The 15,926-nt window shown below is 37.3% G+C and overlaps 1 protein-coding gene across 1 annotated transcript in view; it reads right to left on the bottom strand.

Moving 5' to 3' along the window:
* Positions 1-15,926, bottom strand: part of lap (phosphatidylinositol-binding clathrin assembly protein lap) — a 188,034-nt gene that overhangs the window by 38,531 nt on the left and 133,577 nt on the right. Inside the window, exons 9-13 of the mRNA XM_080271288.1 lie at positions 12,135-12,158; positions 9,510-9,601; positions 5,600-5,792; positions 4,249-4,392; positions 3,695-3,818 (exon numbers count right to left, since the gene is read on the bottom strand). Coding sequence (XP_080127414.1) covers positions 3,695-3,818; positions 4,249-4,392; positions 5,600-5,792; positions 9,510-9,601; positions 12,135-12,158 — 577 coding nt within the window. The remainder of the gene's footprint in view (positions 1-3,694; positions 3,819-4,248; positions 4,393-5,599; positions 5,793-9,509; positions 9,602-12,134; positions 12,159-15,926) is intronic.

The following is a 15,926-nucleotide window of genomic DNA, read 5'->3' as shown; positions in this document are numbered from 1 at the left end:
AAGACAAGGTTTCAAAGTGGAAAAATGTAATTAGTGGAGTGCCCCAGGGTTTGGTGATGGCCCCAAGTAGGTTCTTGATATATATAAATGACATGCCTGAGGGGTTGAGTACTTTTATGAGTTTATTGTCTGATGATGCAAAAATTATGAAACATATTATAGTAGTAAACTGTTGTAAGGAACTGCAAAAAGATCTAGTTAAACTCTACAAGTGAAGTCAAATGTGGACATTGGATTCAGTACTAATAAATGTCAGGTACTGGAAATGGGAGTCAGTGATAAGACACCAATGTATGAGTACGAGATGGGAGATGAAATAATAAAAAAGGCAAAAGAAGAAAAGGACCTTGGTGTAACTATATAGGATAACCTATCACCAGAGAAACACATAACCAGGTTTACTGGAGGAACTTACGGGCTACTGAATAACATGAGAGTGGTATTTAATTATATGGATGAAGAGATGCTGAGAGAGTTAATAGTGACCATGATACAAACGAGACTGGAATATGCAACAGTGATATTGTCATCACACTTGAAGGCATCCCAGAAAACTTGAAAGAATACAAAGGATAGCCACAAAATTGACACCAAGCTTGAGGGAGTTATCTTATGAGGAGAGATTAGAAAAGCCGAAACTGCCAATCCTGTGAGACAGACGAGAGAGATTTAATTGCAATGTTACAGGAGTAAGAGGAATAGCAGGCATGGACAGAGAGGACCTCTTTGTGAAAGATGATGGAAGAACAAGAGGACATAAATTCAAGCTGAAGAGTAGTCAATGCCTCAGTGATTGGGGGGGGGGGGGGAGAATCCAAACAGAACTACTGACAATTGGAATAATTTAGAGGAAGAGATGGTGTAAGCTGAGAGCATCCATGTGTTTAAATCTAGATTGAATAATAAATATTATAGAAAAGAGATGAGACAATACAAGCTTAGCTCAAATCCTGTATAATACAATTAGATAAATACATACACACACATATACACACACATGCGCACACACACCCGCACTCCTCTACATCCTGGCTGCATCAGTCTCTGGGGGACTAGCATCATAAGAGGAGCCATAAATACAGCATTTATTGAGAAAAAGAGCCATTCAGACCTAGCTGTTTGTTACTGTGTTTGACTGTACAGCTGAATGATGCTCTATATTCAACAATCTTGTTCAGTAAAACCATGACATCTGGGAAATTACTGAACAGCATGGTGTTTGGCTTTAACGAACTATTGGCTTTAACATCAAGGGTCTGGTGCCAATTAGTTCATTATATCGAGGGTTTACTGTATAAAGCTATACATGCACTATTATCAATAAATATCCAACATCTTAAAAAAAAAAAAAAAAAAAAACTACTTTGGTAGGCTACTTCTTACATATGGCAATATGATGCACACAAAATTCTTAAGTAGAAAAGATTACTTTAGGAGAAAAATGATTAAATATCAAAACCATTATTACAGACCACGTAAATCACTCACTGACCAACCTAACAAGCGTTGCAGCCAACCAGTTGATCTGACATACAAGTTAGCTCATCACACTTATCAATCAGCAAGTCATCATGCATAGTTCATCCATCCATCCATCATCCAATCCTGTGTTCTGCTGACATATTGATCCCAGTCAGAGACTCTACAAATTATACCAGTCAACCTTCTTACCTTCCCCCCTCCCCACACAAATTATTGAAGTGTTCTAGAACAGCCATCAATCCACACATATCAGTCAGACAAGCCTGGCAATTAGTTATGCATTCTAACATATGATTCACATGGTCAACCAAACACATCAGTTAAGCAGTGAACCAATTATATATGTTACAATAGCAATCTTATTTTCAGTCCACTGAGCCCTTCACTGGTACTGTCAAAGAAGTATTTCACTGTGGATAATACCAGACAATTTCATCAGCTCAGAGAAACCTACTCCCAGTCAAAGAGTTATTTAGGCAATCTGATAAAAAACTTTTAGGAAGAAATCCACTCTAGTATTATACAGAGAGAATAGTAAAATTTAATACAGTAGGATATATTACAGAATCATATCATATGCATCATTCATAAAACAAACCTGTACTTATATCCGTCATTACATACAGTTGATTACTGGAATCCTTTTAAGGACACTCTTACTATTTACAGACAATTACTGTACATTCACTTAAGGGGAGGCTTCTTGTACTGAAAGGCTTCTTAAAGTCTATGTAACTCTTCTAATTCGAAAAGTCTCTCAGAAGCTTAATAAAGTCAACAAGACATCAGGAATGACTTAAGAATTATGTCCCAAGGATGAAGGGATTCAAGACATGTACAAATGAATTTTGATTATTTATATCACTCTGAACAATACTGAAGCTGCTTCATACCGAACAGCCAGTCATCAGATCAACCCAGCAAAAAGAATCGAGAAAAAGGCTTTGGCAGTCAAACATAATTCAAGTCATTTATGAACTCGTCAGAAAACGAGTCACAGAAGAGTATACCAATCAGCCAAACCATTACACATACCAGATTGGGCCTTGTCACAGTGGGGTTAAAAATGGATATATTCTACCTAAAGATGTCCAGCTGCAAAGGTTGGGGTAAAGTTTGACAAAGAACATCCATTTCATTGGGCCATGTTTTAGGCACATCCTCTCTCATTCCCAGTCAGTTGAGGTAACACTGACAAACAGAATGCCCAAAATATAACCAAAACAAAAGGAATGTTATTATTCAAATTTTAATATGACCGGCACAACACGAAAATTTGTACCCGAATACAGTACAGCATATCCAATTATGACCTCGTGTGACAAAGTCTTTACTCAGACAGTCCAACATACCAATTAACCCTACCTTCCTGAGGACAACAGCTACTGATCAGCCTGCATGTCATGTTTAGCAGACAATCCAGGAAAAACATTAATAGACAGACAGGCCAGCTGATCATTCTCTATTGACCAGCCAGCTACTAAACCCTCAAAACACCTGTCCTACATATATAAATCAATTAAACTTGTCTTTGGAAACTTAATACACCAGTGTTATATTAACGTACTTTACCATGGCATTGCTGTCTCAGTTCTTTCATCACTGTCTTGTAGTAACTCACTGTATTGTACCATCATTATTTAAGTATGATATGAAAGGTAGGGTACTAGAGCACTGGTATTTTTAACTGTCTTTGTTAGTGAGTTTGCTATGCTGTGTAAAAGCATCTGCCTGATGCTGAAATAAATTCTATGGTTTATCTACTGTCTTATTAACTGTCATGGATACTTATCATTTGAAAGTTTTCTATAAAATGATGTATTACAGATATACTAATTACTTTGTTTTTATACATCTACTTCAGACATTAACAAAAAAAAATCAGACAGTAGTTTATACAGTATTAACTTTCATTTAATAATTAAGTTCTTATGGTACATACTCCTGTATTCAACAGCCTTAACATCAAGGACAAAATGGTTTTACAGTGCATCTATGTATGAATACTGTGCTTTTCTTATTACAATACCAGTAATTATATTCAGTTTTCAAATTACATATTAATAACAAACTTCTATTTGTGGATACAGCAGTGCCAAGGCTGCACTTTCAAAATGAGCTAAAAAAAAAAAAAACATGCATCTGGTATAAAAATATAAAAAAATCACAAGAGAAAACCCCAATGGTTAACACATGTTTACAGTACTCCTACCATTAGTGTAGGGCTGAGTTGGTGCAGCAGTTGGGACGGGTACTGCCTGGCCACCTGGAGCTGACAGCATGTCTGCAAATGGGTTCCCGGCAAGTTGTAGCAGATCATCTGATGCTTTGCTACCCTGGGAAGCAACAGGTTGGATGCTTAGAAATAGGATGCAATCACTGCCGAACATCCATTCATTTATCATTCAAACCTTTTCAGTTCTGAATTTAGTTGAAAGTTATATTTTGGAAGGCTGACATCACAGCCTGTAAAACAAGGGAGAAGAATGAAAATTATTCAATAAATGCACAAATCTTAAAGTATAAATCTGCGAAAAATTAAACAGAATATGATGTGGAAGAAAATAAACAGGCAGAGCACCTGCTCGAAATGTGGGGGAAAAAAAAAACACTAAATATATAAAAGAATCACAAAAAATAATGGGAACATGACAAGATATATGATGAAGATGACAGTGATAAACAGAACCAGAGGTGAATCAGTTACCAAACATGAAGCAATACGAAAAATATTTATGATAAAAACCAAACCCCCAAGCAATGTACCAGTGCTGTGTTCGCTGCACTGGAATCAGTCTGGCTGGCACCAAACAGGTCGATAATCTGTCCTGAGTCCCCATTGTTGGTGGGAGGAGCTGCCGCCTCACTGCTTGGGGAGTTGAGGAATGGGTTGTTCTTGGCATGGTCAGTCTGATACAAAGAGAATTTATTAACTCCTTCAATCCCACTATACACTTGATGGTTTATTTATACTTTATTCAGATGGTTTTCTTCGTCTTGGGAGATCTTTCTGAACTGGAGATGCTAAATATAGCTTTAATTTCTCCTCAACTACAGATGGCCTTTCTCAAGATGGAAAACAAAACAAAACAAAAAGGATTAATCCTGCTAATCCAGTGATGTATTTACTGTTTTATTCAGGCTACCCCAAGATGATTTTACATAGGCTCTGAAGATCATTTGAGAGGGAAGAATTTGATGAATCCCTCATCAACCCCTTCAAATAGATGAAGTGGCTTACACTGTGATTTCTTTTGTGCTAAAATACACAAACTATATTCAAATGCATCATAAGGCTAAAGTAAATGTTAGTCTTTAAAGTATTTTATAATCTGAAATCAAGTTACACTGTGTCCGAATATTCAGAACCCTACGAACAAATTTCTGATTCAATAAAGTTCCTTTATAGATCTTTACACTGAAATAATGCTCACCTTCAGACTTCAGTGTGACAGCTAAACATCATTATCTATCTTAAATCACGGCTGCTTGTAAGAATGATTCCTTGTTCCCTCTACATTCACCCTTGTGAGTCTTTCTACTGGTCTATGCTCTTCCAATATAATGCTCTTACTTTTAACATACGTTTGAAGTGGGGTTGATGGAGGATTAGTGCCCCTCCCTGTAAAACAAATAACTCTAAGCCCTTGGCCACCTCGTGTGGGATACATGGCATCTGGCAATGAATGAATGAATGAAACTTTTAACATGCCATCTACCATAAAAAGTCTTCTCCAAACTTAACCCACCTACTGCATGATATATTCTTAATCAATCAGTCTAGGTTCAAGTAATCATTAGTTTATTTGCTGGGAATCTATTTGCCTGGCCAAAGCTCAGTCACTGTATTTTTCTTCTTCTTCTTCTTTTTTTTTCAATCAAGCTACCACCAGACAATTTTACCCAACATAGGGAAGTCTCATTGTGATGGGGGATTAATGGAGAGTACTGTACAGTACCGTATATCCAACCCCTCCAGTTAGAAGTGTTTTCTCTAAAATTAGTAATATCAGGGGAATGCAGGAATAAAATTAAAATCTGTTATCTTGCTGAAGGGGCTAAAGAGCTTCTGTTACAAATCTATTCCTGATGTAATAATAAACTTCCTATGAGTTACCTTGAGCTTCTCGTACATGGCTTCTTCCTCTGCAAGTGCTGCTCGCTTAGTCAGTTCATCCACTGCAGTCCCGTTGTTAGTGGCTGGGGTCGTTGAATGGGTAGTCTCTCCCAACCGGCCATTGCTGCTTGCCGTGCCAAAGGAAATACTTGTCGAATTGAGGGCCGAGACGGCACTCTTGATGTTCACTTTACTAAGGGGTCGTATCGGGGTTAGGATGGGGCAGGTTGGGATGGGTTAGGATTTGTTGGGTTACGATGTTGTTCCCATTAGAAAAGGCCATTATATTTATGTGTGCAGTGTCAGGAGGTTAGTGCAGATTGTTATAATGCGTTGGGACAGGTGAGTTAGTATGGTTTTGTGCAAAAGTGATAAAGATCAGATGTGATGCAAGACAAAAGGGTTAGGGAGGATTGGTCAGGGTGCATAATGTTAAGTCAAGTGAACAGCACAGTAGTATGGGGTTAATTAAAAGGGGATGGGGATAACAGAAGCAAGGCAGGTCAAAATCATGTTTAAAGTAAGTAAATGGTTAGGAATGATTTGTTAACACAGCCAGTGGCGTTCATTTCACAGGCACAGGAGAACCCGGAGAGAGGAGGATGTCAGGGTTAGAGTTTGGCAAGTCAACAGTACAGTATGTACAATTTGTCAACAATGTACAATACAACAGTTACAGCAATAATGTTTAAGTAATGCATGGCAGTGAAAATGCAAACACAGACAGCAAAACCAAGATAAGTGAAGGAAACCATTGGTGGTTAGTTTAATAAATCAACGCAGAAAATTAGTTCAAGCACAGCCCAATCAGAACACAAAGAAAAGTGTAAACAGGCACAGAGAGAAAGTGATGTAAAAAACAATAGATGATTGGAAAAAAAAAAAAAAAAAAAAAAAAAAAAAAAAAAAAAAAAAGGATTTTGGATAAAGGAAAAGGATAAGGTGGAGGAGGAAAAAAATAATAATAATGAATAAGGTGAAATATGTAAGAAAATATTATAAGAAACCATAATGTAAACATATAAATTAGTAAATTAATACTGTAAATGGCACATTCCAATCAATCAAGAAATACCTAAATCAAGCATCTAACCCAAATAATATGAAAGTTGTCTAAAAGCAACATAATGTAGCATGCACAGCTCTTTCATTAGTAAGTCAGGTAAAACATAAGCAGAGGGAAAAATGGGGATTGCAGACAGCACTTAAAAATATTTCCTATTAATTTCTTCAACCACAGGATCTAATTCTCATTTTGTTCCTAGCTAACTGTATGTGATTTTATTCAGCATAGGGGACATTTTACTCTGGAGGGGTTAAAAATAATTTCTTTGACCCCCTTCTCCCAACTAGGCTCCTAAGCTTTAAAGTCTAGTAGCAACAAGAAGAAATATCAAAATGATATCCATGGGCTAATGGGGTTATGGATGTTATTTCTTATTAATTAAAATTACATAAATTTGAATAATACTAAAACAAAGTCTTCATGGTCTTTGATACAGCTTATAATCAAAATAAGTCAATTTACAATCTTTACCTTAACTTTCAATCAATGAAAGTAAAGTGCCACACTGAAAATACAACATTCTATGCTCACTAATGAAAGTGTAAAAATTCAATAATGAACAATTTTTCTCCAGGTAACAAGCTTTGGCCAAAGAACTACAAGTTAAATAGATGCACATAAATATCTAGAGCTTTGCTACATCAAATAACATGCTTTAATTATCGAATGAAATACAATACATAACATATTTTCACTAAAGAAAAAAAAAAAAAAACTGCATTTCACCAAAACTTAAAACCACAGACAACTTAGGCTGAATGTGAAATATTCGTAGATCTGATGCTCTTGAAAAAAAAAAAAAAAAAAAAAAAAAATGAAGCAACAATATATACATACATTCTCTCTTCATTACACAGCATGAAAAACAGATGCTTATGGTACCAAAAGCTCACATTAGAACTTTATTATGCAGTAAATGATGTCAAGACCATATTCCAGGAGAAACATCTCAGCTATGGGATAAGCTGCTAAGACTGAAGCAAACTTCAAAATATATCTGGAACCTTGTAACTGTTAAGGTATTGTACTGCACTAAGGTTATTTGGTTACCGAATATTGAAATATACAGCTGAAAAGGTATGAAAGCTGACACAGGATCAGTTGGATTGGATGAATTATGTACTGAGTACATAACAAAGGTTTGGCACCCTCTTCTTGACTTGACAGTTTGGCCACAGACATGTCAACAAGTTTCTTAGATCAGGCAAACCTTGTCATATCAACAAACAGGGTTACTGTTTATCACCTTACGCACTCACCACTGATTTAAGCAATGCTTGCCCACAGGATTTCTTGAGATTGCAAGGACAGGTATCACGCAATATGGTATACACTGGTAACAGTAAGCATATTTTTACTCTATGTTGGAGGGTTAAGGAGAGTAGTAAAACATCATCATCATCATCATCATCCAGTCTTCCTTTTCCACCCAAGCACAAGGTGAGGAGTAGCAACGTCCGGACAGCCTAAATTTGCCCAATCCAATGAGCCACGCTTCCATTTACTCACCATTCAAACCCCCGGAATCCTGGCTCTACATCAAAACATTCACCCCATTCTGTAGCTTCACACTAACGTATCCGATAGAGTCAATCCGGATGCTGTCATGTTAAAAAGGGGTGCCAAATCCCTGGTCTTGCACTTCTCCTCACAATATTCATCTGGCCAGCTCGATCTCTTGTCAGTCCCCTAGCCTCACTGACTTCCAAACCTCTCTTCCTCACACACTCATCCACCATATCCCTCCACCTACTCCTTGGCCCACCTCGCTTCCTCCCTTCTTCAAATTCACTCAGATATACCTTTGTCACCACTCTATTGTCATCCATTCTCTCCACAAGACCATACCATCTCACTACATTCTCTTTGATTCTGGTGGCCACAGACTTCCTCACTCCACATCTTTCACGAATCACATTATTTCGTATCCTATCCACTCTCTGTACTCAACATACATTCCTCAGCAGTCCCATCCCCATTGCTCTCACTCTTGACTTTTCATTTTCATGCCACATCATACTCTCACAGCCATGTGTTAAAATTGGCATTAACACTCCTTCTGTAAGCCTCATGCAGCTACAACGCTCAAGCTTTTGTTTCTTATCAAGGCTTTCATTGCACCACCTACTTTCCTTCCTTGTGACACTCTACTTTGCACTTCTTTTGTGCATTTTCCTCTCTTTTCTATCAGTGTACCCAGGTATTTGAACTCTCTCACCAATTCCAGTCTCTCTCTCTCCATTCACCGTAACATCACACTGGGAGTCACTTTTTTTTTCTCAATAACTATTACTTTACTCTTTTCTACATTTATTCTCAAGGGCCGACACTCACAGACATCAGCAAAACTCTGCACCAGTCTACCAAGTTCTTGTCTGGAATTTGCAAGTAGTACTGCATCATCAACATACAATAAATCTGAAATATTCCATCCATCACCATTCATTACCAATGTCATCCCCCTCTCCATTACTTATGTTTTTACTTTTCTCATCACCCAATCCATATATATACTGAACAACCAAGGGACATCACACAACCTTGTCACACGCCCACACCAATCACGAACCATTCACTTAGATGCCCATTTACCCTTACAAAAACATATACTATATATCAATCCAGACACCAATATTCCTGGTTACACTGGGATTAAAATCTGCATTATTAGAATTGATGTGTGGTTTGGCTAGCTCAGGTAAGGAGAGTTACGGTTCTTCCATATCAAGTGAGAGCTGACTGGTTTTGGATCCTGGTCTTATCTATTTTCCAGTATTCAAAATTATCATCTAATTACTGTACTATATTTGAAACAGTTTATTTAAGCTAATTTTAGTACTGTACCTGGAATTAGCTGTTGAAGAAGATGTAGGTGGCTTCTTTCCTTCAAGGGAGGCCAGATGAGCCTCTAGTGCATCAAGGAGACTGCTAGGGGCCTTGAAGAAGGAAGAACCAGGGCTACAATACTTGCCATTACTACAGTATATCACAAGTACAGTACAAATAAACATTTGCATACACAATATATCACGTACCAGTACCAATACCTTCATACTCCAAAAAAAAGTCAAACAAAGGACTGAGAATAAGAATCCTAGATTCAATTTAGCAAAGTAGATGCCAAGACTCTAACTCAAACGGTGCTAGACAAGACTTCTGGCCATGAAGATGTCAAGATTCTTATGCAATTGGTACTAGGCATGACTTGTAGTAGAAATATTGTATCAGTAATTTCTAAGAGAAGAGTACTAGAGGGGTCATTTGAAAGAAATGTAATAGCTAATGGGAGATGTCCTTCACAAAATTTCTGAATTTTACATTCTTGAAACTAGTGAATAAAATTACACAATTACCATCAATTATCATCTTCAAGAAAGGACAACAATGTTTACTACATATGGTACAAATATTACCTTCTGATGTGACAAGTCTTATAACTCGTGACACAATATACAATATATTCCTGTGTTTAAAACTATTATATAAGCAGTGACTGGTACCTCAAAATGCTGATTATCATAAATACAAAAAATTCTGTACTCTAAATTATTTACCATGCAATGGATCATATTATATGTTAATGAAATGCTATGCATCATACTATACATGGCATGCAAGAGCACATGCACTTGATTTTGTAACTTCTGTATTGGCATACCATCTTTGTCTTGGCAAGCGATGCTGTTGCTAAGCATATCACTGGCAAATGTGTGATTCAGTTTGGCCCTTTATGTGCATACTGTACACACGATCAAAAAAGTCTCTGCACCTTAGGGTACAATGGTTGTGAAAATGAGCGAGGTCTGCAGACACACATGAATCTATAAATCTGGTGCCTCAAAACATGTACCACCCAGTATGTGATTTTTCTATTTGCAATTTCAAGTTCAAATAATTACCAAAGATATTGTTTTCACATAATCACAGAATGCCCCATATTTCACAATCCTACGTCCATGTTTCAGAATGATACGTGCCGTTAGAGGGCAGAGACTTTTTTGAGCGTATGTACAAACTCCAAGCATATGCATGCAATGCACAAGAAATACTGAAACTGATAATTAACTAAAAAACAACAGGTAATGCTATGACTATTAAGACAGGAATTTGTCTCTGATGACTGGTGGTACCTGAGAAAATGAGGAAAGCTACAGGACTAAAGCACCATGAAAGAACATTGTATGTCGGTGTGATAATAGTGAAATATACAAATCTCAGGTCATCCACACCTGATAAAAAGGGTGAAGGAAACAGTTCCAACTTACATCCCAGCATCAAAACATGCAATGGTGTCTGGCAAAACACTACTTCCAAAACCAGTACTCCATAAAAATTCATGGAAAATACCTTCAACCTGAAGTCCCAACCAAAGTGTCCGAATTTTTTGTTATTTCTTGTGAGAAATAAGTTCAGAAGCTGATGACTCCTAGAATGTGTGGCAGAGAATATCCTGCTTGCCAGGTTCCTAAACATAAAACTGTCTCTGATAGGTTCACAATCTAGTGGAAAGTGTTTGTCCCCATTCTTCTCAACAAAACATACTATGCTATGCAGCAGTAACCACGTAAAATCCTGGAATATTTTATGATTACAGCCACCGAGTATGGTCAAACTGTACTCATATTATAGTTGGCTGAAACACAAGATACATTACAGCCATGATATACAGCATGAACAGATAGTGCAACACAGGCCATGAACGCATTGCAGTGTAGATCTTAACCCCTACACACCGGGGATATTCTAATGTCGCACCCTCCACCTTATGGGGGATTTCGTGATTTTGGAAAAAATACCCTTACTTCAAACCTTCATATCTGCCAAACTATAACAGCTAGAGAAAAAATTAGAGATACTGTACATAAGACTCACCAACTCTTCCTCTTTCAAAATGAAAGTATCCCCATGTCTCCAGGTGGTCCCGTCAATGAATAAGGATAAGTTAAGTTCAAAGGGTGGCGAGAAGACGTTTGCTGCTATACTCGTCAACTGGCGTTGCTCTGAGCCCAAATTCGTGATAGCTATACACATCAACCAGCACGTAGGGGTTAAGTATACTCATCACTTTATGCTCAACACAAATCCAAATTACTATGCAAATAAGAAAAAAGGCAAAACATTTTTTTTTTTTCACGGAATATCATGTAAAACTAAAGAAGTGTATAACAACAACAACTATCTGAAATTAAAGTTTAATAAGTATTAGTCAAGCACTATCATGATGAAAAATTTGCTGACACTTCCCTGCTGGCTGTGGTGATGGAAGATGCTACATGAATTATTTAAATCTGACACAAAAGGGTATTATTAAGAGGTTTACTATGCTGGCACACAAAAGGAAATGTGGAAAAAGGAAACTCTGATATTTTCAGAAAAAAGAGAAAAATGGAAAGAAGAGCACATTGCCGGTATGGGGCTGCAGGCAAACCTCTTCTCATGATAGTGCTTAAGACATAACCAAAGTCTCACCTCAGTGCCTGAGAGACTGTTGTCCTGATGCAGAGGATCAACATGCAGGGCAGGGTAGGTTGCAATGGCAAAAGGAGAAGGTCATGCATCACTACACATACATCCACTTCCTTACTTCCACTGCAAGCTTTATACAGTGCATGCTAGCACCTAAGGTGGTCTGGTCATGCTAAACCCCTTCACTACCATACTCTTGTTATTTAAACTTGCAGCTTACTACCCATGGGTCATTGGCAAGGAAAAACAATACTCTAGCTCTGTATCTTTTACAAAGCAATTTTTGGTGACTAGAGTTATACTTTAGTGTAAATCTATTGTTACAACTCAGTATTAAAGATTGAAAGGTGGCAATATGAGGCCAAGTTAAAGTGAAAACAATATATCGTGTATGCTTTTTTTCTCTCTAGCTCTCTCTCAATCTCTACCAGCAGAGGACTGCATTCAACTTAAAGAAGACTTAGTAATAAGAAAGGATTCATGAAGACTACATGTTATTCCTCCAATTTAAAAAGTTCCTCTGCTGAATGAGGCTGTCAGGCAATACAACATACAAGACATCATCGCAGTGAAGGAGTTAAAGGGGTATCATTTACAAGGGATCAAAACTTAAGTAAGGGACCATCCAGATTCTACATTTGTACATTACTATATACTGGATTCGTTACTGTTTAGAAAAACTGCATTCTGGCATTTATTCCATGGCATAATATGTACTGTATTTTCTAAATGATCCCTATGAACTGATATGGTTTAGTCTTGTAAATGAAACAAAATGATATGGTCATACTAAAAATGAAAACAGCTTAGAGCACAAGTGTGATGTAGCTTTAGCAACATGCTGGACAAAAGTAGAGAGAGCATGAAAAATTAAATAAACTACACTTCATGAGTGTCTTATATATATGATGTAAAATTATTCTCAGAGATAACTTACTGGGAGTCATAAATGAAATTACAACTAGGAAGGATGCTTTACAGTTGTTCCTTTAGAAAAGCAGTTTGTACTGAAGTGCACAGTACTGTATGTCACGGCAAAGTAAAATTTAAAAGAAACACTGTAAAATGCTGGCATTTATGTAAAAGATAAGTTCAAAAAATTCCTGAAATACATTAGCTGGCTTATTTAGAAATATACTTTTGTTTTTATGCAATATTTCCTCTGCAATTCTGACTTTGGACAAAACACTTTTACCATCCTCAAAACTGAGGCAATTCTATATTCATTATGTGCAATTACCTTCAGCAGTATTACACAGTAGATATAAATGCATCTTGCTTAGTACTGTGAAAATGTAACATACCAGAAATTCTTTTACACCTTTAAAAAAAAAAAAAAAAAAAAAAAAAAAAAAAAAAAAAAAACACTTCCATCATATGAACACTCATAAGAAAAGTATTGGTGCAGCTTCAACATGAAACAATCTGGCAACACTGATGATGGATACAATACTGGACTGTAAAATGCCATGTACTGTACTTTTAACAGTGTTCTCATTATGATGTACTGCATTACTTACTATTGGCATTGTTTTCTTAACCATAGCATGTTTTGTTATTTTACATACACCTGCATGCAAACAGATTAAGTTTCCGTAGACGTCATAAACTGTATAGATCAATTCAGCTATCATCAGAACTTTCTTCCATGAGTTCTTTTAAATTATTATTATTATTATTATTATTATCATTATTATTATTATTTTTATTATTATTATTGTGAGTACATCTGACAGCTATATCACTGCATGTTTGTTGTATCCGTGGGGACAGAACATAGAAAACTATCCATGCATTACCTGGGTGTTGCAAAAAATATATGTATACTATATACATATATATATATATATATATATATATATATATATACAGTAGGCTCGCACAGTGCGCGACATCACAGTGCGCGAATCGCATTGTGTGCGTGACCAAAACTCATAACCAAAAACCTTGAATGTGCGAGTTTACCTCACAAAACATGAGGTAGAGGCAAGACATGGCTTTAAAATGCCATTTCCATCGGTACGAGACCCTCCAACCTGCACCACGTGCCAATAGTGACCTAGAGGCTTGTGGGAAAGGTGCTCAAGAGCATCTCACCAATAACAACTTCAACAATAACGTTTTCGGCAATAACAGTATGTTAGAATAGATACCCAGTTTCTATAATACTGTAATGACGTTTTTTTTTTGTGAATACCAAGTTGTTACACTGCCAATACGTCCATAACAAGATGAGGAATGAAACAAACAAGCAAGAAGAGTTGAAGGAAACTGCCGAAAATGTGAGCAGTAGTGAGGAGGAGAGGGAGGATCCTCCCCTCTCTCACCTGCCGCTGTCCCCTACTCCTCCACTGCCCCACCTGACTCAGCAGCCGCCTCCCCCTCCACCTTCACAGCCCCACCTGACTCACCTGCTTCACCTTGCATACGTGCAACCCCCACCATAATGACTGTTGCTGCATTCTGGAAGAAATGTAACATTCGACAGGCCATAAATTTCTTCCTCAAAGCCTGGAATAATACAACACTGGCAACCGTTAAACAAGCGTGGTGCGGCCGGGGTGGCAGTAAGGGCACTGTAAGTGCGTTGCCGTGCCTCAGAACCCCTGCTGTTGAAGTCCATCAGGCCTGTTGTCTACTGTTGTTAAGATGACTGCCCATATTTTTGTTATTGTAGCTATATCTGTAGTACAATGTCCGAAAAATCTGACCTTCATTATGTCTCTAATGGCCAAAAAATGTCCAGGTATTAGGGGGTACCGCCCATGTGTAATTTTTCCCATACGATTAAGTATTCTCAGTGTGCAAATTCACACTGTGCGAGGTCGTGGACCGCCCAATCTATCGCACACTGTGCGAGCCTACTGTATATATATATTTATAATATATATACATTACTGTATATATAACACACATATATGTATATATATATATATATATATATATATATATATATATATATACAGTAGTGATGTATCGGATACCAAATTTTAGAGATCCGCGGAGGCGAAGCCGGAGCCGGATATCTGTTTCTCATAAAATGCGGTTGCGGATAAAACTGCGGAGGTTAGGATATTAATTTTTGTGGAAGCGAACACAACTGCGCATTATTTTTACCTCCATGTCCGTGTTTGCAGACGCATTTTTTATATTTTTTTAACGCATATTACAGTACGTTTATGAAGTACAGTAATCCCTCTAATATCCGATGTAATAGAGCCAAAGGCATGTCCGGAAAGTGGTCCTGTCTGGAAAGTGGGCCTTTGACTGCTGAACTGGTATTTATGACCCTAACACAGCCTAACTTTGAAAGCCACCTAAATAACTCCCTACCGGACATGCACAGCACTTATTTAAACTTATTTAAGACCCTATTCACCCCAATAATGGAGATAAAGCATGAAATACATGAAAAGGAACCAAAGAATGAGGAATTAGAAGTGACTGTACTCAGCCAGGGTACTTACAGCATTTCCGTGGCCACCTTCTTAAGGCTTTGGCAGTGGTGAAAATGCTCTTGAAGCACATACAGTAATCCAGTGTTGTGCTGCACTTACAGTAATTCTTTGTACTGTGAGTTATAATTGTTTAACACTGCACATGGTTAATTGCAACACGCCAGTTTCAACAGCCAGTTTGCACTCCACAGTTAATCCTTTGCACTCTAAATTCTAATTTCTTAACACTGCACAACACCGTAAATTCCCATGTGGTCTACTGGCGAGGTATTGCAGTTTATTCACTGTTTATTATATAAAAAAAAAAAAAAAAAAAAAAAACGAGCACGTGTGGCAT

This window comes from Coenobita brevimanus, chromosome 45 (genome assembly GCF_032717465.1).
Source record: "Coenobita brevimanus isolate Jiangsu-jjx chromosome 45, ASM3271746v2, whole genome shotgun sequence".
Taxonomy (NCBI): Eukaryota; Metazoa; Arthropoda; class Malacostraca; order Decapoda; family Coenobitidae; genus Coenobita; species Coenobita brevimanus.
Note: the sequence above shows the minus strand (reverse complement) of the source record. Positions and strands in the feature narration are given on the sequence as shown.